The 24802-nt window shown below is 35.0% G+C and overlaps 1 protein-coding gene across 4 annotated transcripts in view; it reads right to left on the bottom strand.

Annotated features, from left to right (window-relative positions):
* Positions 1 to 2667: 2667 nt before the first annotated feature.
* LOC106467420 (serine/threonine-protein kinase WNK1-like) overlaps positions 2668 to 24802 on the bottom strand; it is a 136491-nt gene continuing 114356 nt past the window's right edge. For 3 of the 4 annotated variants that reach the window (XM_022395601.1, XM_022395600.1, XM_022395602.1), the window contains 4 exons: positions 17904 to 18564; positions 14975 to 15465; positions 4416 to 4498; positions 2668 to 4015 (listed from right to left, as the gene is read on the bottom strand). In XM_022395601.1, the coding sequence (XP_022251309.1) occupies positions 3022 to 4015; positions 4416 to 4498; positions 14975 to 15465; positions 17904 to 18564 (2229 nt within the window). In that variant the 3' untranslated portion in view covers positions 2668 to 3021. Of the gene's footprint in view, positions 4016 to 4414; positions 4499 to 6129; positions 6244 to 14974; positions 15466 to 17903; positions 18565 to 24802 lie in introns of those variants that run through there. The other variant, XM_022395603.1, reaches the window with a different exon arrangement.

Below are 24802 nucleotides of genomic sequence, written 5' to 3'. Positions count from 1 at the left end.
AAAGGCTTTGGCGTTATCACGGTCCAGGACATTTCAGTTGGAACGAAGTGAACAATGGAACAAAAGATGTCGCTGAAGATGTGTCTCCTGAAAAAGCCTCTGTCAAAGAAGAAACTCTACTCGGTTTTGAGAAGTGAAACAGTGAAGCCCTTCATGAAGTTACCTCGCTGATGTGACTATTACCAATAATAGGACATTTCCTGATGGAGCAGATGAACCTCACGTGAAGCAGAAGCCAACGAGATGGAGACCAGAACGGGAGAAGATACATCCAATAAAAGTGAAAAACCTTGTTGAATTTTAATTTTGTGTTTGTAAATTCTGTACATTTGATTAAGTTATTGTTAATTATCTGGTGGTTTAATGTAAGTAGCTATTGTTTGGGACAAACAATACTAAAGAAGGGGCAGTGTTATGACAGCGGAAGTCACGTGACACTGGTAACACGTGATGAGTGTCTAGAAGATTCGCGAAGATGCTAGTGCATGCTACACCCACGTTTTTGATTGTATATAACCATGCCAGACAAAGGAGAGGATCAATCGGAACTGGAGTAGCAGAGAGGGAGATTGAAGTTATAGACACCGATAACCACCGTAAGTAAAGTGAGTGAATCGTTCGTTGTGAATTATAGCGTGTGTTTAGGTTAAAGTGATTGTGGAAATTAAGTGTATTGCAAAGTTGAATTGAGAAAGAATAAACTAGTTTTATTTAAGAAAGGACTTGTATCACAGAAGTTTCTCGGAAAGAATTTCTACGGAAAATTAACAAACGAACAAGAGACGTTAAAATAGGATTAAATGTAAAAGATAATATCAATGCATAAACTTGATACAGAACAAATATAAACATATGTTTGTGTAAGACATGTTGGCCAAAAGTCAGTTTGCCAAACTCTTGTATAGAGGGCTCTAGGTAGAATATGAAGACGGAATTATTCATGTTAATGCTGTGAATGCTACTTGAATACAATAAAACTACATGTTTGTAATTTACATACAGTCTTTTGTGTTTTCTAACAGTTATGGCATATGAAGAAGTGTTCTGCTAACTGAGTAAATATGCAAGTTCTGTTCTAAATATCTTGTAGAACTATTTGATAAAATAGAGCCAGAAATGTTATACAACTGTAAATTAACCTTACATGCAACAAGGTACTTTATGTTTCAGTTATTATGATATGTTGATCCATGTATTTAAATAGTACACATGCACACATGTATTCAATTTGAAATAATAATTCATTCACCATACCAGAACTGGATCAAAAACTATTGCACTATTTCAACACATACATATTCATTCTTCATTTTAAGTATATTTTGTTAAACTAATATTAAAAGGCTTATTATTACTCCTGTACATTATATACATTTTATTTCTCCTTTAAAAAGTCACATAGATCAAAGCATACAGATATGGTTTGTTAAAATGAAACTAAATATCAATTTTCTCACTGAAATTTTGTGTTTCTTATATACAAATCAATTAAAGAATTAGGTGTTTTCTGAAATCTAATACTCTGTACGATGCTTACAACAGTTCTTAAATTTCTTCTCTAACCTAAACTGCTCAATTTTCAGTATTTTCTTTTTGTTTCTCAAGCTAAAAATAAAAGTATGAAGGCTAATACCAGACATTTTGTTATGGTATTTATAAAACATTTGCTTTTTTAATTTCCCTAAGTAGATAAAAAATATGTAGCCATAAACAGTGTGTCTCAACCCATGAGCAGTGAACACACTTTGATAATACATAATAGTTTATGTAATTTTTATATCAATTTTTTATTTATTAAGTATGTTGCAAGCTAGATGTTTTTTGTAGTACATAACGTTGTAAAGGAATGAGGAATGTTTAGATAAACTTCCACAAATCTTTAACCACTTCACCATTTGCTAGAAATTTGAAGTTGATCAACTAGTAAAAGTGATTTTGAAATGTTTTTCAGTTTGAATAATATGGAAATAAATGAATTGATAATGTGCAAGCATCAAATATGAAAAAAAAAAGATGTACCCATGCATTATAAATGAATAAAATACTGTATGATTACTCACAGAGGATGGCTAGAAGATTATTTATAACAAATCAAGTACCTGCCTATAAGATTTATTTTCCTGCAATACAGAAAATTAATCCTAACATAAAGCTAAATAAAACACAGGAAACAGTCTGGATTATATGAATGTATGGATAAAATATTATGTAAGACATTTTGGATTGGTTATATTTAGAGATAATGTATTCCTTACCTAGAATTATGCAGTAACAACTTTGTTTTTTTGTAAACATTTGCTGCTATGTAATGTTACATATAAAACTCCTCTGTGCTACAGTTACAGTGTAAAATTAAATAAAAATGAATAGTACTTTTGTGTGTGTACACACACACACATATGCAATAGCTTTCTTTGGTATAAACAATTAAAGATGCAGTAACAACTTTGTGTTTTGCAAACATTTGCTGCTCTATAATATTAGAAATACAACTTCTTTGTCCTAAAGTTAAACAGTATAAATTAAGCAAAAATAAATAGTACTTGTGTGTGTGTGTGTGTGTGTATATGAAACAAAAAACACAATTTATTTTTTTTCTGTAGAAATTGAAAGATTTTGTATACATTTTCTGTTTATAATAATAACTTATTTAAGAAACAGAATCTTAAGTTAACTTGTAGTTTATCTGCATATTCTGAGAAAAATTTGGTAATTAATATTTTTTGGAGGTATTTTTTGACACATGAAGTGGAGTAATCTTGTCTACTAATACAATAATGTAATATCAAACTTATACATATACAATCTTAATTCTGAATTATTTGCTACAAAATAGCAAAACTACTTTTTATTTTTGATAATTTTCTGTATTTTACTAGAATATCTACAACAAAGTTACATCTTATATTATGATACATTTACACACAAAAATAGCAGTGTATAAGTGGCATATAAATCATACTAAAGGCATGGTGGACAAAACTCCAATGCCTTATGAATTTTGAAAGGCTAAATCAGTGGCTACTGGCTAGGGTACTGAGATATAGTATATGTATTAGGAGATGTTCTGGAAGAAAAGGATGATGTATTATTTAGCCAGTTTTGGTTGAGTGAAGTGTCGGCATAGGTGAAGTCACAATAATTTTTGTTACCATTTCTTTCAGTCATGTACACATCTGTGGAAATATTATGAGATGCAAACCCTGGACCTGTTGTGCTGTCTGGATGACGAATGTGTCTGAAGCAGGGGGGTGATAATATAGGGCTAAGAACTGGAGATATATTAGAGTTCTGAGATTGAACTGGAGAAGAAGTGGAATAACCAGTATGAATATATTTTTGATCTTTCATTTCTTCCTGCATTTGAGGTTGGTTCATTTGGTAAAATGTCATGTTTGAATCAGAATTTCCACTGATGAGATGACTAGTTTGGCTAAAGTCCTTACTTTCTAAATTTTCCAACTTGTTTAGCAAGTTTTGGTGGCTGGATACTAATGATCTCCCTCTTATTTGTTGGAAGGTGTAAGAGTGATCATGGGATAAGGAGCGCTGTAAGAGTCTGGGTCTCAGGTGTTCTCCCCTTTCTACCTGTGCTCTTCCTAGGGTGTTTATTCTAAGGTATGGGATATTGCTGAAATGGGGATGGTGTGGATAAGCTACTGGTAAAGATGGGGCACTATGGACATGTTGAAAAGGAGTGTGGTATGGCTCTACTGGTGACAATGCAGTCCATTCAGGAGTTAAGGGGCCTGGAATAAACCATGACCTTTCCTCTTCAGACTGTTTTAGACTAAACAACCCTTGCTGCTGAAAACTTGAAAGTTGTGCTATCTGGTGCATTTGACCTTGAACAAAGTCCCTACCTGTTTGGAAGTTACCTCTATGTGGAAATGCTGCACTAGCACTTTCACTACGTTTATGACCACTTCTTGGTGAAGCATGCTTTTTCCGATGTTTAAAAGCTACTAGCTCCATTTGATGTCTCTTTTGAAGCTCTTCATACTCATGTTTCTGCCTGTTTTTGAAGTAAAAGTAGCAAAAATTTACTTTATGTATAAAATAATTTCATTATTTAGTTGTTCCATACTAATGCACACATGTATAATTAAATCTAAACATAACAATATATATTATAAACAAAAACAACATTTTATATATCTAGTTAACTGATTTTTTATCTTTCTTTTTGCCTTTTGAGGTGATTTCTGCTTGAACTCATATTCAATGCATATCACAACACCTGTATACTGACTATCACAAACAAAGCACTCTATCAGAAACATTTTACATGAACCTATCAAAAATATACTGTCAATAAAGAAAATGAGAAAAACACTACATAACTGGATGTAAAATTAATCTATTGCTACACTAATATATCATTAATTCATGTAAAGTATATATATAGCACCAACCTTACAAGAAGATTTTGTAAGAAATCATCACTTTCCACAACTTCTGGCTCCAAGTCTTTCCTTTCATTATTAACCAGAGTATTCTATAATATGCATAAAATAAGAAAATGTTTATAAAACAGAAACAAAATATTGTATAAAATAATATTAACAATTCCTCAAAATATAATGATAAAATATTCTAGTATACTCTTAAATATTAACTGGCAAAATAGTCCAACTATTAGTGAAACTTAGAAACTTAACATATTCTGCAATATGACCTTAATTTAACTTCTCTTTACAACAAACCCTGTAGTTTAGATACTGCTCTATAACTAATAACTGCTGAAGAAATCAATCATGGAATTTCAGAATACACAATCCAGAAAATACCACATTATAACAATAATCCAAATAACAACACACAAGACAAAGCAGCAGATCAAGCTTATTATCCCAAAAACAACTTTAATTTTTTAATGAATGCCAATACTATTTTCAGATAATTGATCTATATTCCTTTTTCTATATTATCTTAGTTCAACTCCAGAAGTACATCTTTTCTTCTTTTTTTTAAGAGTGCAAACTATTTTCTACATAAATGCATTTATATTTTAGTTAGGAAACTGTCCAGCATTCTTTATGCCAAATTTAAGGACTTTTGAAGACAATTTATTATAGATATAGAAGATGGTACAAAAGTCATGCCCCACAGGGATTTGTAATATAGAAATGTAATTAATTTTTTTTTAATTGTTATCCTTATGGAGCACAACATTTGCACCATCTTGTATATCATCCATTTAAGTTTCAATAAGTAGGGGAAAAAAATTAACATATCTGGTAAGGCACAAATGCAAAAGAATAATGAGTATAGTAGGTTGTAACATACAATTTGTTAATTAATAGTGTGACTTAAATATGTATATGAATTTCAAAATATGTCAAATGTATTCTAGAAAATTTGACATTTCAGAGTTTTGCACACATCATTTACACTCATAAAAATAGGTTTAATTATAAAACCATTAAACAGAGACAGATAATTAAGCACATTGATAAATATAACAATGCTTTAAATAATCTGTTTCTACTTTTATGCAAACAAAAATATTTTCTATGAACTATACAAAATGGAAGGCAAGAATAAAAGGTTATTTCTTAGCAGTGCATCTGTTGAGTAATTAATATTTGATATAGGTGAAAATAATTATTTAAAAGTAATATAAGAATACAAAACACATTATAATAAAAAATGTATTGTGAAATAATATAGGATTATAATTAGTAGAGATAGAGAGGAATTCTGGGATATTTGTTCCAAGATGGTTTTAATCAGTACAGCTTCTGCAGTTTTTCTTCTTTGCATAAATATTTTTCCTAGTATCTTAATGTTGTTTTCAAATATGGAGTCTCTGGTTTACTTTAACTATTTAAAAACATATGACAGCCCTTTTAAGGGTTATTTGCTCAATTCTCTTCCAGTTTCACCTAAATAAATTTGTTCACACGTGTCACACTTGATTTCATATATTACTTCTTTGGTGTCCCTTTTTTAAGGATAATTTCTTTGAAGAGACAGTGGTTGTACTAAAGTTTTGTGGTTTATTGTTGGACTGAATATCTCAAGGTTTCCTCATTTTGGTTTACTGATTTTTTTTTAAACCTTTCCTTTAGGCTAAAAATTTTTATGACTGAAAAGCTCAGATATTTTTCTTAATTCATCACTTACACTGTTGTATGTACGTCAAGTGCAATTTGAATTATACAGTTTAAGGTTCCAAGTTTTTGTTGTGGATATTACGTGTATTTCCAGTTCACATATTGTTCCGAGTGTGTTGGTTTCCTAAAAAAGCAAATGTCAAATGCAGTTGATTTTCTAATAATGTGAATATTCAAACATTTATGGAGAAATTTCCATTATCTTCAATGGTAAGGTGGGTGTTGGGGTGAACATGAAAATAATTTAATCTGAAGTTTCAAAAGTTTAAGAACAACAACACTTGGAGTGCATCATCAATATGAGTGTATCTTAAAACAACTGTATTTGAAAAAATAGTCTAACATAAATCAGCATGCTTTGGCATAAAAAACTGCTGCTAAAAGTTTTAATTTTCCTATACTGAAAATGTATTTATGATAGGTACTAACCTCTATTCACAGATATAGCTATTCTCGTTCAGTGCTGCCCTCTATATACAAAAATATTTTCACATACCACAAATCTTGAGCTCCCACTTCGAATTTGGCAGAAAACGAAAGCACTGTTTTCAGTGGGGAGGAAGGGTGGGAGGAGGAGGTAAGTACCTACTGGAAATACATTTTCATTATAGGAAAATTATAACTTACGATATGGTACGTTATCTCTACTCACAGATGTAGCTAGAACCTCACATTGAGTAGATGGAGGGACTGGTGTGAGGGAACAAAAGAAGCATCAAAAGAACCCCAGAAAAGAGGAGATCCTCACAGTAGAGGATCATACCTGGGAGACTGCATTTATACTAGATATACTCTATGCCTAGTGTGGAAAGAGGTGTTGCAAACATGGGTAGAAAATTGCAAGAGGGAGAGAAAAATGGTTGGATAGGGATCTGAACCACTTGATATCAGAATGTAAGAAGGATATGCCCCAAGGTGTAGAGTGGCTAGAGCACAACAGGCTGTACATGGAAAGTCAACTGCATCCAAGACCCAGCCACTAGGAACCAACATCCACATGGGTGTAGGATGTGAAACATACAATCAGTAAGTCAACAGCAATCCAAATTCCAGCCATCTGGTGGGGGTAGGAAAGACGATTATATTGTGTTCATATCAAGTTCAGCAGACCAAAGGGACATATTATACCCACTGGTCTGTGAACAGGGCATGTGATAGCAAAGTCATAAAACTTTTACTGATCCAGGATCCCAACATCAGGATGATCGAATTAAGAAAGATGTCCCTGTATTGTGAAATATCCCACTCAAAACTAATCAGACAGGAAACATCCCTGGTGCAGTAACATCCTCAGAATATGAAAATCTTCAACAGATAGCACAAGAGGAAGAACTGTAATAATCTGCATGTTCATCCACTGTGACCCACAACACAGTAGCAATGAACAGGAGTCCATCTGAGTGAAGGAACAGAGACACCTGTAATACAAGTGTGACAACTTATGTTGATTGGTCCAACTCTGAATCCAAAACCCAGCCACTGAGAAGTGACATCCATGTGGGGGGGTACCAGCAGCTTGGAACTGGAAAGTAGTAAGGGCTCCCATACTCCAATGGAGGGTCCGGAGGAATGTCAACACTGGAGACAGTGCAATGGGTGACCACAAAAACCTATTTGAAGAACAGACCACTCCTGATATATTCAACCCTAGGAATGACATGGATGGGCAGCTATCCCCTTCCTGCTTTATTCATGATGTCCATGGGTTAGTACAGTCTGGAACGAGCACATTAATGAAGCAAATATATTGTGAGGAAAAACCTTTGAGTGACCTTGTGGAACACCCCATATCAACAGCATGCACTTAGTGGCCATAGAAATTATAACTGTTAAGTCATCATGGCCTTACAATGCAGATTTGACTAGTTTTAGTATACCTGGACAGGCACCAATCACCACAGAGCAGGATCCTTAAAAACAAAAAGGGATATGCCCCTAAAAAATAAGAGGTATATTTTCAAAATGATAACTTACCCATTTACAGTCTCACTGAAGTTGAAGAATGGCAACAGGTGAAAGATGATAACCCAAAAGGAAGAAACAGCTATCCAATGAAGATAGTGAGAGATGAATGTGTGTGGTGTGGTCCACATGTCTGATTGAAGAATTTCCTTCAATGGATGATGGAGATAAGATGCCAGGGAAAAAGTAAGGTGCCTAATCTGGTGAGAAGACACCTGGAACAAGTTACAGAAAGAAGAAGACAAGAAAGAATAAGCCAATCAAATTAAAAGCCAAACCCAATTGGTAAGGGTGGAAGGAAAAAAGTCACAAATAGAGGATAGTTGCCATAGGATGAAGAGATGGGAAGGGCACCACAGAAGGAAGCCGTGCTGGCAATATAACAACAAAGAACATGTATGGGCAAGCCCTCATTAAGGTAGTGAGGCCCTGGTGCACTTATTTTTTAGGCCCCTTGAATAGGGTACAAAAAAATTGAAGTTAATTATAATTAATACATATTAAGTTAATTACAGAATATGAGCTAATTATTCAAAATAAATTAGAATATGATGCATCTAACTTTTAAGGATGATATATTAAAATTAAACCATTATAATAACAATTATTTACTTGTACAACATGGTAAGTAAGAATGAATTAGTTTCATAAAAAACAATATAGTTATTGTACAACATTAGGGAAGCATGCCAAAAATTATCCTAAAATCGTTTTTACCTTGCTTTGGTGGAAATAATATTCTAATTACAGCTTCATAATCTATTTGCCTCAGCAATGTCCTTTCTATTGTGAGAAAGTAAAGGTCATTTAAGCGTTCATTGAACATCAAAGTACCTAATCCATTTTTTACTCTAGCCATTTTAGAAAAGCTCTCTCTGCACTGCAATTCTTGGCAGATAGGCACAAGTATATTCTTAATGCCATGTCAACATTAGGAAAAACAGATTCGATATTTTTTTTTTCTGATTTCTTTGGTGCATTGTTGGGCAGATGGAGTTTCATTATCAAAACAATTTGCAAACTCTACCACTTAATTGGGAAAAAGAGCTGTCTAGATTTGGAGAGTATACCTCTCTATCTTTTAGCTGCAGTAAAAATTTTGTCTTATTTAAATTTTTGAAATTAGATAGAAAACCAAACTTCATTTCTGTCGCTTTATATGCAGTAAGCCAATTTTCCAAAAACATTTGTAATTTGTCAACTATCGGTATAAAAATTTCTGAGTTCCAGATAAACTCATTTTACCTTCAGAAGTCTCATTATTTGCCAACTTTCTTTTTCTCTTTCTGGACATCTCACTCCTAAACTGTTCTTCTACCATATTTGAAAGCTGATGAGTTTGAGTTTCAATTTTACTGAATTCTTCACATAGTGAATTTACATATTCTTTCAGCAAACTGATAAGCTTTACAGTAGTAGACAAATCAAGCCTTTTTTCTTGAAGCTTAGCACTTGTAGAATTAAATCTTTGAAGAATTTGTATTCCAAAATACTGTCATAAAAGCAATATCCAACATTCTCATTTTATTCATCAAAGCAGTATTTTCATTTCTTACCGTTTGCCTTGCATCAGTATCCTTAGATAAATCTTCAAGGTTGGTATAAATTTTGTCATAGTTTTCATATAGAATTTTGTTCAAACTGATCTGGCTTACCATCTTGTTCCACTGAGGTTCTTATGAGTAACTGGCTTCCAGTTATAACTTCTTAAGCCATCACAAATGCTTTGCCAATGCTTGGTTGAAGAAGCACAAAAATTGTACAGAGTTTGAAGAACATTTTAAAAAATATGATGCACATTTGCAATTTTTCCATTGCATTCATGCCTACTAGATTTAATGAATGTGCTGCATAAGGGATGTAATCAATATATTGGTTTATTTTCTTGAGATGCACTTCTAGGCCATTGTATTTACCGGACATATTTGCCGCATTATTGTACGATTGTCCACGTGCATTTTGAATGTGATTCCCATATTATTTAATTTTTCTATGACAAGTTCAGCTATTAATTTTCCTGCATGCCCACTTGATGAATCATAACCAACAAAATACTATTGTGTATCACCTTCTTCGTAATATTATAGATAACTGATCTGAGCATGAGACATCGGGTGAGAAATCTACAATAATTGAAAAGTATTTAGCATAATGAATTTTATCAGCAATTGTCTCACAAGTTTTATTAGCCATCAAAATAATAATTTCTTCATAAACTGGGAGGATAAATGTGAGGTAACTCCCCAGCCTTTATTTCCATGCATTTCAAGATGCTTGGCCAAGAATGGATCAAATTTAGTTGCAAATTTTAATGCAGCTAAAAAGTTGCAATTATTGAAATTTTCAGTCTTCTCTCTATCCCCTCTAAGTGCTAATTCTCTTCCACATAAGAATTTTAGACATTCAACAACTCGACACAATACCTCCCACCAATATCTTATTTCATTTTCTAAATCACTGTTTAACTTTGAATCCACATTTTCTATGTTATTAGTTTTTCCCATCCAGCAGTGCACAGAATAATTGTGGGCTTTAATTTTTTCATGGTTTTGTATAGCTTTAGAACCATGTGACCAATCACATAATCCTTTTATAAAAGAGTCATCAGAATCTTTAAAATGAATGCAGAACATTTTTCCAGACAAAAGAGAATAAATCAACCAATCTCTTTTTTTTTTGTTTCGTCATTTTTAATTTAATCTTTAGAAAGTTCAATGAACAGCATCTCTGAACATCTGTTGAATGCATACCTCTCTTTGATGCTGAAAAATCTTGTTCTGCTATATTTTGTTCTGAAATCATATTTTTGCGATTCCAAAATTCTATTATTCTTTTCCTGTCCACTGGCCATAATGCTGGATCAGATGAGAGATCTCGTCTTCCTTGCCAGAATTAGTAATGAGATTTTCAATCTGACATGCTCTTTCCTTTTGTTAATGATAAGGGGATGAAGCTGCACTTGTGTTAGAATTTTTAGTTGCAACAGTGGGTTGAGAATCACTCAGGGTAGAAGCTTTGTCCTTTAAAGGGCTGGTTGGGTTGTTCTGCTCTTCTATTTCCTTACAAACTGAGAAAAAGTTGGATAGCTTGGGAACTTTCTCTAAAGCAGGTTTTTCTTTTTCTAGTTTCTCCTTTTGTTTTTTCCTTTTCTGGAAACCACTTTCGTATTTTTCTTTCCATGTTTCAGAACAGATTACAGAGATAATCAAAAGATAAAAATTATTTTTGAGAATTATTCTATGATTGCATAATATAAGACATGTATGTGTATTGCATGTGTTCATGATTGTAAGTAATTTAAAAATGACATTTAAAAGAGATATGCCAAAAGATATGCTCTTAGCTCTATTTTATACATAAAGTTAAGGGTAACAACTGAATGTTCATTCACTTTAATTATAAAAACAAATTAATGGTCATATCATTAATTACTTTATGTTGTCATTTATTAACTAGGTAGGTCAATAAAATAGTTTAGCAAGTAGTGTAAAGATATTTAGGGAATATATTATAAAATAAAGCTATTTATGCATTAAGTTTTAAAAAATAATACTTACTTTTTCTTGAAATTTTTTAAACTTTTGTAATTTAAGGCTTTCTTATGTACAAAGCACTTTTAATAGTTAAAATGAACGGATGAATAATTATTAAAAGGTCAAATGAATATTTACTTTTGACCCACTCTCCACATCTACCTCTACCTTGTTGTAAATTACATTTTGTTGATAGATTTTTCTAAGGCTGACTCCCATTAAATTTATAAGCAATAGATAGCTTAGACTTCAACTGACTGACTGGTGTATGTTTTATACCATGTGATGTTACAGATAATTGACAATTTAGCTTAGAGAATTTTTCCCCACAAGAACATAGTGGGAGCTACAGTCAAATTTCCAATTGTTCAATTAGATTAGAGAGCCAGAAAATTTCTCACAGAAACACCAGTTTCTCAGATGTTCATATGAAAATATTCTGTGTTATTCCCTGCATTATTTACTTTAAAATAGTTTGTGGACTAGTAGTATTGATGTAAAGTAGCAGGGCTAATATAGAAGGAGAGTCGATGGCAAAAAAACAAACGACTACATACGTGAGTGATATATTTCTTATTCGATGACGAGGAACCCACTTTGAGACTAATAATGGCTGGAGACGGCTTGAATGGGTAATGAAGAAAACTTTAATATAAGTTTAACATAACAGCAAATGTACAACGTTTCGACAAGGTTTTGTCATCATCACGAGTAGTGTGGATGATTGAAATCACCCTGGGAAAGAGGAAGCAGTAACAGCATATAGAACTGAAGCTCCATTAAATGGAGTCAAAGAGGAGAAGGTTGGGCCCAACTGAGATAAGTGTTGAAAAGGACACCCAAATGGACGAGTTATTGGGTGGGTATAAGGAATGACTTCTCTAGCTCAGTTTTCTTGAGTACCACAAACAGTCTGGAATAAAAACCTGGAAAAGGATGAGGTACAGATTCAATGGCTTTCTGGGAGAGAAGATTCTCTACTGCCTTAAACAGATGTCAACTGTAGTAGGATCCCAAGGCAATGGAAATGATATGGGTACCTGAGATGATGGAAGAGGGGAAAGGAAGTGGATGACAAGTCCCTCAGATGATACCCGAGTAAACCAAAGATCTGTGGCAAAATACAAAGAGTGGAGAAAACCCTAGAGGTAGGAACTGGTAAAGGCTAGGAAAAAGTGGGATGGAAACAGTAATAGGGGTTTGTCTGGACTCAGAATGAGACAAAGAATCAACCAAAGATGAAAGGGTCGATTGCTGTCTCACTGATTTCTCACGGAATTCTAAAGTCTCAGGAATATCTTTGAAAATAGATCATTGGAGAAAAGGGGCTAAACATAAGTCCCAAAGATAAGTAGGTGGTAAACAAACTTAGGACTATACAGCATCTCTCCCCAGAAGATCCCAACAACAGAGAAACCAAGTGTGTAAGGAAAGAGCCAAAGAAATCAAACGTGCCAATGTGGAGGTAATCAAGGGGAGGGTATTCCTCGAAAAACCCACAGGATCTCGATGAAGCACTTCTGAAAGGAGGTGGATGGTGGACAAGTATTGTAGGAGAGTCAATAGGGTAAGATGGTTTAACTAAAGCAAACTGATCCAGATCCCATGGTGGGCAAAGCATGCTAGTGCCCTTATGTATCTGAAATACAAAACATTGCATGAACCCTAATATCTGAGGAAGGGAGAAACACAATAGTGTAACAAGGAAGGAAGAGGATTATAAGAAATCTGAGAAATTCATAGAACAGAACACACCTGAGAAATCATGCCCAAAAAAAGCTGTATTAGGCCTAGCTGATTTCACAGAAGGGGCATAGGAAGACACGGCAATAACAAGTGGAGGAGAAAGAGTGTCAAATTCCTCATCAGCCTGAACAGATTCAGCATGTTCCAGAGAAAAATAGGCAACATCAGGAAAAGAAGATTGACTCATTTAACGATCAGTCTCTCGTCAAATGAGAGGCAATAATTCCATAGTTGAGTTTCCTCCACCTACAGCTTATGGAAGTGTGCTAGTAGATGGTATTACCTCAGAAGTGGTAACTTGAACTTCGAAATTTATCTTTAAAGATGAATAACCAAACACAATAGTGTTAAAATATATAAATGAAAAATTAGAAAAAAAAGTAAGTTATCCTTATGTTCACGAACATATGAAAACTGAGAAGAACAATTCTACTTTGGAATAAAGTACAAAAACGTTCAATTAATGTTAAAAAAAATTCAAAAAATCACTATGTTTAGAACAAAACAATTGAAGAGTACAATGAAAAACGTCGCCATGAGCATTGCTAAATGAGAAGTGATAATTCAGTGGAATCGAAGAGACGGAGTCACATGTTAGGAGGGTGTGTCGCACTCCTATTGGTGGAGAGTTGCAGCATGATGATTTACATGTGAGACACACATGAACCACATTGATCATAGGGTACATGGGAGCTCAAAGCTTGTGGCATGCGAAAAAAAATTTGCAAATAGAGAGCAGCACTGAACGAGAATAGCTATACCTGTGAGAGGAGATAATATACTGTATCGGAATTATAGTATACAATTATTTTGTGGTCTCACTGAGGGATGCAGCCTTTCACAACTGAAGTTTTAATATACAAGTTCAAATACCAGGCTGGTCTATCAATCAAATGTTATGTAACTATTTTACATATGATGTGAGAATCTTATACTATACCTGTTTATAATAGACAAGTACTTCAACATGAAACAATACAATTAGTCACAAATCAACTATTTTTTAACTTTTTCAAATTTTCTTACATGTTCACATCTGAAAGAAATGATATTAAGTTGGGTTTTCACAATGAGCAGCTAGAGATAATAGAAGAAACATCTTTACAAACTCTTAAAGTACTGTGGTTTAAACCCCAAAAGCTGACAAAGCATTAGAAACCAATAGACTTAGCATTTGTGATAAAAATCAAATAAACTAATTGCAAATGTTTTTTCTACAATCCTCCTAATTTTTTCATTTGGGCCAAATGATCTAACAGGCACCAATCACTCTTTTTTGTTGTGTCAGAAACTCAAGGGTTTATTGCCATACTTTTAGGAGAGTTGATGTAGATTTTCAGCTGTGTAAAATTTGAAGGAACTTAAATGAATAACAGAGTTAGTTTCACTAGTGTCTAAGCAATATTTCTATGACTAACTTCTATATGAGAACTCTTTAAAGTTTTCACTTTTGATTGCTGGTTTTTCTCCTCAAGTTCTCTTGTAACTTTCATTACTTTGAGACACTATACTCCATATTCAAGAGCCAACCTACATTACAGTTTGATTCAGATGTATTAACCTCTTACAGCATCAAAAGATTTCAATGTAAAAAAAAAGTGTATGGGTCCTTACCTTTGGAGGGGTAGTATAGGATTTTTGAGAACTGAATGCTATTGTCACTATATTTGCATTTGCATCCCATTTCTTGTCAGATGAAACTGCTTGAGTGGCAGCAGCAATTGTTACATCATCTGTAATTGTTTGTATTTGGAATCTGCCCTGACTGACAACTGGAAGAGCTGAGGGACTAAGCATTATACCTGATGTTGAAACACTTGGATGGGGAGATGTGCTGAGTACGGTAGGCAAAACGAAATTGCTGAAAGAACTCTGACTTAACTGTGAACTGGCAGAGGGTGAAAAGTTGCTCATAGTTGTTGAGACACTAACATGCATTTCTAAGTTAACAGAATTACTGCTTGCAACTGATGTGAGACTTGTGGAAATAAGAGGATCATCTTTAACTGGTGCTACATGAAACCGAGAAAATCTGTTGGTGACCTGCTTTGTAGGGGCTGAAACTCCAGTGGGTAGAGAAACACTCCGACATAATTGATAGCTCTCTAAAAAAATAAAAGAGATAGTATACAATAAATGTGCAAGAAACTCTTAAAAAATTAATATACTAGTGAAAGTACCTGGCTTTGCTCAGGTTATAAAGTTGATGTGTTCTAAATGACTGTCAGTATGCATATTCTGAACCCATTTTAGCATGAAAGTATAACCTATATACTTTTGTTGCTAAGCAAGAGAATGTAAAAGCCATTGCTGAATGCACTGTTACCAAAACACAATCTTTTCTATATATTAGAAGATGTTATATACAAAACCACTTTATTTCTATGTTGTTCTTTGTTAGTTTGCCTCATTAAAAAGATTCACATGTGCATGTGCACCCACGTGCTTGTTTGTTTGTCTGTGATTTCTATTTGTAATATAAGAACCCACTTCTTTTCTGTGTGGTTTTTCGTTATTTTGCCTCATTAAAAAGATATGCATACGCATGCATGTGGATAAGTAACACCCAGGTGCACACCCTCAGGGTCCACTTAGTATGGGTACAAAATTTCAGGTTTCTTAGTTCTTTCCTCTTGGAGTTACACATGCCCTTTAATTTGTATAGGCTAGCGAAAGTACCCAGCTTCGCTCGGTTTATTAGGTTGATATATTCTAGATGAATATGTTATAGATAATTATAGACGACACAATACGTCACATTATCTAACCTATATAAAAGCCAGTGTGTGTCATGTCACACTTGATTTTAAACTTAAATCGTTTCTGAATTAAGGTATTTTCTGTTACATCACCAACATTTTTAATAAAAAACAAACCTCTTTACTCAACCAAGACTCTAGATTAGAAAACAACAAATATTTTTCCAGTTTTCTGGTTTATACATTTCATTCTATATTTTCAGCACATAGACTAACAACAATATTAGGTTATTGCTAAGCAACTTAACATAAAAGCCATTGTTGGAAAACATTGTTACCAAAATGCATTGGCTTTTTCTATATATTAGAAGTTGTTATATAAGGAACCACTTCTTTCTTATGTTTTTTTGCTAACCTGTTATATAAGAAACCACTTCTTTTATATGTTGTTTTCACTAGTTTGCCTCATTAAAAAGATTTGCATGTGCATGCACACCAACATGCTTTTTTGTTTGTCTCTGATTTCTATTTGTAATATAAGAACCCACTTCTTTCTGTGTGGTTTTCAATACCTTGTCTCATTAAAAAGATGTACACACGCATGCATGTGGATAAGTAACACCCACATGCATTTCTAAGTTAAGAGAATTACTGCTTGCAACTGATATTACATTTGTGGAAATAAGAGAATCATTTTAAACTGCTAATGTGCTTTGTTGAGAGAAATAATATTCAGTGGCAACTAAGAAGATATTGCTGGTACACTGAAAAGTTCCTACTGATTTTGTTGATTATTCTTGACTTGACAGTATCTCAGAGAATTTTATTCATATATCAAAACCTTGGTAACAATATTCACACTTCTTTTGTATGTGGCTTTTCAATAGCTTGCCTCATAAAAAAAAGATGTACCCGCACGTGGAAAAGTAATAATATCCAGGTGCACACCCTCAGTGTCCACTTAGTATGTGTGCACACTGTGAGATTTCTAGGTTCTTTTCCCTTGGAGCTATGGCAGTCACATTTCTTTTCTATGTGGTTTTTGCTAGCTTGCCTCATTAAAAAGATACGTGTGCATGCACGTGCATAAGTAATAATATCCAAGTGCACACATTGCACTGAGTGTCTGTCTGTCTCTATGTGATTTCTATTTGTAATATCAGGAACCAATTCTTTTCTATGTGGTTTTTTATTAGCTTGCTTCATTAAAAAGATGTGCATGCACATGGATAAATACTACCCAGGTGCACATCCTCCGTGTCCACTTAGTATGGGTGCAAAATTATTGGTTTCTAGATTCTTTCTTCTTTGAGCTATGGTGGTCACACTCCTTTTCTATGTGGTTTTTGCTAGCTTACCTCATTAAAAAGATGCGCCCACACACATGCTCGTGAATAAGTAATAATACCCAGGTGTACACCCTCAGGGTCCGTTTAGTATACGTGTAAAATTTCAGGTTTCTGGGTCCTTTCCTCTTTGAGGTATGGTGGTTACATATTCTTTTCTATGTGCTTTTTTGCTAGCTTGCCCCATAAAAAAGATGTGCACAAGCACATGGATAAATAATAATACCTAAGTGCACAACCTCAGGGTCCACATAGTATGTGTGTAAAATTTCAGGTTTCTAAGTACTTTCCTCTTGAAGTTATGGTGGTCATAGACACAGACACGCACTTTTATTATTATAGATTACAATATCCCAGTAAAATCTTACTTTAATTTGTCTTAGTAACTAATTTTTAATTCCAAGATGAATAGTTCATATGTAATTTGTATTCATTTATGAGAGATAAATTTTGTTTGTAAGGTTAACTGAAATTTAATAGCAGAATATTATGACAAACCTTGGTTGCTACCGGCTTTCTGACTTGCAGAACTACAAAGAGTGCCATGCAATTTCTGCAGCTCTAGCTTCAAGTCTTGTAGATTAGTTGCACCAACAGGCTTGTGACTAAACCCATTTGCTTGGTAAGATGAGCTTGAAGGAGCCATGGTGATTGACATTTGAAGGTCTGGGATCGTAGTGGGTACTGCTGTAGTTATGATGCTTGTAGGTTGGCTAATAACAATTGCAGGCTGAGTAAGCATTTCAAAAGATGGAATGCCATCTGTCATTAATTTTGCTTCATTCCAAGAACTTGTTACACCATTTGGTTGTGAAATAGGGGAATAAATCCCACTAACTAATGATTCTGTTGCACTAAATGAGAGACATGGTATATCAGCATCAACTCGAGATGGCTGAGTTGTGATAATGGCAGTGCCAGAAGAAGCAGACCCAAATCGTGGAATTGTCATCGACTGGGACCTTAAGAGATGATATTGTTGTTTCTCTAGAAAAAAACTAGCATCCAGATACTGCGCTGAAGCTTGGGAAGGAAAGGTACCTGGAAGTCGAGATGACATTATTTCACAATCAGGAGTTGCTACTGTTTCTACCTGTACTTTGGCATTAGATTGAGAGGTTATTTCCTTTGCTGAAGTTGGGGAGATAGTTGGGCCACACTGGAAAAAGAAAAATACTTCTGAAAGAACTGAAGTTTAGCTAGCAGTAATTACATTTTCTGCTTCTGTAATTTAAAAAAAATTACAAAAGAAGTTTTATGAAATACAAAAAAAGGTGTAACAATAACACATTTTAACAAGATTAAAATTCAAGGTATTTTCAAGCCTTCAAAGACCACTTTCTAGGCCAAGAGTTATATACATGTATGATGAAATTTTAATGTTACGCTTATTGTGTTTACAATTCATTTGTTAATGAACATTACAAGAAAATAACTTTAATGAAAATCATTAAGATTTAACTGCAAATTAGATTTAATAACTGTTTATATGAAAAATAATAGGAATTATCCAGGAGAATATGTAGCATTTGCATTCATTATCACAATTTGAAAAATTAATAAGGGTACTGACAGCTGTATCTCAGATGATAAACACACATCCAGTATATGTCATTTTCACCTAAAATATCTGAATGTTAACATTTTCCTACATGTATAAATCGACTCACATAATACCTTTTCTCAACAACTACTGCCCTCTGCATGTGTAAATTTTCACTCACCACTATCCTTGTGCTCCCACTTACATCCACGTATTACAGGTACATTGTAGTATGCAAATGAATATGCAACAACCCTGGATGAGCACCCTTTCAAAAACATTCGAAGAGAGCCCATGGAGTGAGACATTTCAGTGTAGAGGAACACACCCATAAAAAACTGTACCACATTTGTTGTGAAGATATGTGTTGCTAAATGGGTGGAATAAGAAGCACAACCAAAGAAATTTGGACACGCTCAATGGTGTAAACGGATAGGGCACTACAGCTTGCATTTGGTGGATCAACTCCAGTCCAAAAGCAGGTGGCACCAGGAATGGATTGTCCAGGCCACATTGAGTGTCTCTACTGTCTTCACCTCAAACTCAATAATAAGATGGGAAAGAGGACTTCTGTTCCAAAAACCCAGGTCAGCACATGTATACAAACTCACTGCACAACCAACACCAGCCACCTGGGAACCTGACATTCGGGTGATACTAAGAAAGTGGAATACAACTCCAGTCCAAAACCATGCGGCACTGGAAAATTATCATCCAGTCTGCAGTAGGAGAAGGGTCTCAGCACAACCACATGTGTGTGTGGACTTAAGATGGCCACTCCAGCTCCAACCAACACCAGCACATCCAGGCAGCAGTAGGAAGGAGGGTTTCCATCCAGAGGGGTGAACTGCATGTGGTGTAATCATCCAGTCCATCACCAGGTGGCATCTGGTATTGTACATCAGGTACATTGTAGGAGGAGAGTGACCACCATCTACACTGGAAGAACACCACTGCCCTACTCTCAACTGAATGGCATTAAGCACACTCAGGAGGAAGCCTCCATAGTCCACCATCCCAGCAATTCGGAGCTGGTAAGTGGCAAGAAAACCCATGTTCCATGAGAAGATGGGGGATATATTGCAGTGGAAATTTTGGAGGAATGCAACACCAGAGAATGTGCAATGGTTGACTGCAGATATCCTATTTTGAAAAACAGGAATGAACATATGAGCAATAATCTCTTCCCTATGTTATTCATGATGGTCCATGAGTTGTACGGTCTGGGGCAGGCATACTTATGATACAATAAATCTACTGATGGAACACCCCATCTCAACATAAATGGCCAAATGATGGAGATAATGGGAGACAAAAATGTGCTGTGTGATCCACATGGCAGCCCAGATTATCTCCTACAATGGAAATGAGCAACTAGGGACATAGTAAGTTGTCAGATCTGGTGAACAGAGACCTTAAAATGATGAAAGGAATCAGGGGACAAGGAGGAGTAAGTCAAATGAATAAGTTGGTTAACCCAACCTGTAAGAGTAATATGGAAAGGGTTATGGGAGAAGAAGGGTTCCAGTGGATACAGAGGAAGGAACAGGAATCACAGAAGAAAGTCATGCAAGCAACATAACACCTGAGGGCCTGGACAGGACAAAGAAGTAAATCTTGATAAGAATGGGAAATTGAATTTAATGAAATCGTAGTGAAAGCAAAACAGCCTTCATGAACCACAGAAGACTTAGAAAGGAAAGAACAATCTGGATAAAAAAAGAACGTCATGGGCGAATACATCCGAATTGCAATCACCTCAAACAAAGTGGAGAAGAAAATAAGTCTTCAAGAAAAGATGGCATAGGGTACAAGAAGATAAGGGATTAAAAGGATGTAAAGTAAAGGCATGCAATACAACATTAAGATTCCAAGCCAGTAAAGGAGTAGGGCGAGGAGGATGAAGGATACTAAAGGACTGAAACAAGAGGGAAAGGGCAGGATAGTTAAAAACTTGGCAGACTAGGGAGAAATGAAAGGTAGAGGACAAGGCTGCCCTGTAAGCTGACACAGTCGAGACAGACAGACCATTGAGAAATAGCCAAGTGAAAAAGTCGAAAAGATGAAGTACACTAGGACAAAAAGGAAGGAAACCTCGTCAAAGAAACCAATGGCAAAAAAATCGCCATTTCCTCTGATACACTGACAAGGATAAAGGCCGAACCAAAACAGAAAGAAGCAATGATACATGAGAGGAGAGTCCAACCTCCTTTGCAAGGGATCAGACAAAATCCACGTGTGAAGTTGGAGTGTGAGAATGGCAGGATGCAACATGGATGAGTGAGACTGGCAGAGAAGGGATGTGAATAGTGGAAGACGTAATGAAGGTGATGACTGAAGTGGGCAAAGTAACAGGAACTATGGTGTGGATGATGGACAAAACCTTGGGAAGGATACAGATTGAAAGGAAGGTATAAAGGTAAAGGCCAGTTCAATAAAGGCATCGACAGCCAAAGCAAAGGATGAGGAACGAGAGACCAAAATAGAGACAGTTTGGCATTGAGGTGAGTGGCAAACACATCCAGCTAACACAACCACTTTAAGATCAAAGAATCGAGGGACTATGGGGAGAATCTTGTCAGGATGTGACATATGATCCACAAGAAGATTGAGAGCATGTTGGATATGACAAGCCAAGAAGCAAACACACTAAGAATGGGCCTAGAAAAGAAGATCCAACATTAGAAAAGACAGGGAATGGGTGCCCCCTTGCCATCTGATGTAGGAGGTAACTGTCCATTTGTTCGAATGAATCGTAAATGGTTTGCCCCACAAAACCGTAAGGAAATGAGCCAAAGCCTGACACACAGACTAAAGTTCCAAACAACTGATATAGAACCCTGACTAGACCAAAGACCTCTTAATAGTCTAAATAGCCATCAGAGAAGCATATGTGAAAAGGTGCATATCTGGATGGGGAGGTGGAAGAGGAACACTAACCTAGGTGTTGTCCCTGTTGAACCACCAAGTAAAGTTGACCTATAAGGATGGAAGGAAGAAGAGGATCCAAGGCGGAACTGTTGGCAGCATGCAAGAGTGGTGAATAATATGACGACTCAATGCCAAAACCCATAACAAAGGAACAGGAAAAGGAGAGGAATAAGAAAAAGGACATGAGCAGGTTGTGACAGACAAGTAATAAGGGAGGATAGGGAAGTGTGCTGACAAGCAGCCTCTACACAAGACTCCAGCAAATCTGAGTGATCACCAAATACAGTTTGATGCAGAAAGAGGACCATTCATAAATCATGTAAATACGTGGGAGAAGATGCACATTAGCTAAAAGAACATTGATACCAAACAGCAAAGGTGTGGAAAAAGAAGAGGACATGTTTCTACCGAAAACTCCCTGGAGGAACAATGAATAGCTTTAGAGAAGAGGTGTATGGAGGAAAGGTAAAGTAGAAGTGTAGTAAGGGTTAAACGAAGGCAGGAAAATTGGGCATGGAAAAAAATAAATGGATGTATCGGGGTCCAAACCCCAAACCTAAATTAATGATTCCAAATTTTGGGAATTGAGTTGAAGAGCAATGACAGGCTAAATCATGAGACTCATAACTGGATGAGACATACCGACCCCAAACCTCAACTGATCCACAAAATGATCAGCATAGACCTCGATATTAGGAGATGAAAGGAGAACCAAATAATCATAAGAAGTGTAATCATGTAAAAGGGAATGAGAAGGATAATAAGAAATAGGGGATAAAGACAAAATAAAACAAACCTGTGTCACTAATTCCAGGAAAGCAGATGAAGGCTGAGGCACGTCTAAAGGTATACAAAGCGAAAGCACAGCAAAGGAGGTTGGTAGAATAATGCTGTCCAAATCATCATTATCATGAAGTTCAGATAAACTCCCAGGCTGCATGAGAAATTCAAATTCCTGGTGGACTAGAGCTGAAACCTCTTCAGCAGATAAAGTTGTTCCTGAAGCCACAGTAACAGCAGGTTATTAGGCTGGGGTATCAGAAACAGTCGAAGTAGTGTTAACACAAAGCTGAGAATTCATTTTAAAGCAAAAAAATTAAAAACAATTCACATCTGAATTTTCTTGGGTATAAAATGAACTACAAAAACCAAGAAAAGATACTATGTAGAATAACTAAGTCCAAAACCCACTAAACTGAAAGAAAAAAGCAAAGGTGAGCAATATGTCATATGCCAAATAGAGAAGTGAAGATTGGGTTCTACAGTATAAAGGTAGTCAGCTGCGTGAGGGTGTGTCGCACTCCCTTGTTTGTTTTAATTTTGCACAAAGCTACACGATGGCTATCTGCACTAGCCGTTTGTAATTTAGCAGTGTAAGACTAGAGGGAAGGAAGCTAGTCATCACCACCCACCACCAACTCTTGGGCTACTCTTTTACCAGTGAATAGTGGAATTGACCATCACATTATAATGCCCCCATGGCTGAAAGGGCGAGAATGTTTGGTGGGATTGAGATTTGACACTGCAACCCTCAGATTGCAAGTCGACCATGGCCTAACCACCTGGCCATGCCGGGCCTGTCGCACTCCTATTAGTAGGAGATTATCGCATCCTTGTTTGCATGCTACAATATAGCTGTAACATGTGCAAAAATGTGGATGTAGGCTAGTAGTGAGCAAAAATTTATGCATATAGAGGGCAGCAGTTGTTAAGAAAAGCTTAAGGAAATTATCAGTTTGCCCCTGAAGAAGAAAGGTCCACCTTTCAAAAGCGCTGTGGTTATAGGATTTTTATTCGTTTCTATATTTCAAGTTAGTAAATTAAAATCCATTGAACTGTCAAGTTTGTTTCAGATTCTTAGTTTGTCATAACAAAATGTAAAACAAAGAGCAAAATTATCATAAAAACAAATAACAAATTTAATTACAAACTAATGAATTATTGATAACACATTCAGTTTATACCTAAAGCCATTTAAGAACCTACTGACATACACATATGTAGTAAACATTTTACATCATTTTACTAATCACTAAATAATGACTTAGTTTCTACCTAAAACTGTTTAAAAATATAAGTTCTTAAATCATTTTACTAATGACTGATTCAATGATTTATAATTAATTTATCACTTAAAACTATTTAAGAACCTACTGATGTTTGTGTGTTTGTTATAGCAAAGCCACATCGGGCTATCTGCTGTGTTTACCAAAGGGTATTGAACCCCTGATTTTAGCATTGTAAACCCAAAGACTTACCACTGTTCCACTGGGGGACCTCATGTAGAGATTTATAGTAAACTTATACATCATTTTTACAATTACTGAATAATGACTTATAAACTTAGTTTCTATCTAAATCTTTTTAAGAATGTAAACTTTTGAATAATTTTAGTAATGGTTGATTCAATAATCTATCATCTAAAAATGTTTAAGAACCCACTGATATACAGATTTCTAGTAAACTTTTAAGTCATTTTACTAATGACTGAATTAATGACTTATAATATAGTTTCTACCTAAAGCAGTGGACATACTGATTTTTAAATTTCTAGTCAATTTTTATGTAGTTCATTAATACTTATAAACTAGTTTCTATCCAAAATCATCATGAGCAACAATGGTGCATGTGTTTCTAAAAGAATCATGTCTTCCATTATTTTATAAACACTGAACCCCAATTCTCTAAATTTAATTTCTATATAAGATTATTTAATGTGGAATTGATCTACACATTCTTAGCCTACTAACTTCTAAATCGTTGTCATATACATTGAAAAATCTGTCTTACAACAATAACCGTAATAGCTACTATGAATAAGTAGATAGACAGACAAATAGAGAGAGAGAGAGAGAGAGTGATATGCTCAAGGAGACATCTTGTTTAAAGTTGTTAAACTAAAAAGAAAATGGTCCTAGACTAC

Source organism: Limulus polyphemus, unplaced genomic scaffold, assembly GCF_000517525.1.
Source record: "Limulus polyphemus unplaced genomic scaffold, Limulus_polyphemus-2.1.2 Scaffold2608, whole genome shotgun sequence".
NCBI lineage: Eukaryota > Metazoa > Arthropoda > Merostomata > Xiphosura > Limulidae > Limulus > Limulus polyphemus.
This window is presented reverse-complemented; position numbering and strand designations above follow the sequence as displayed.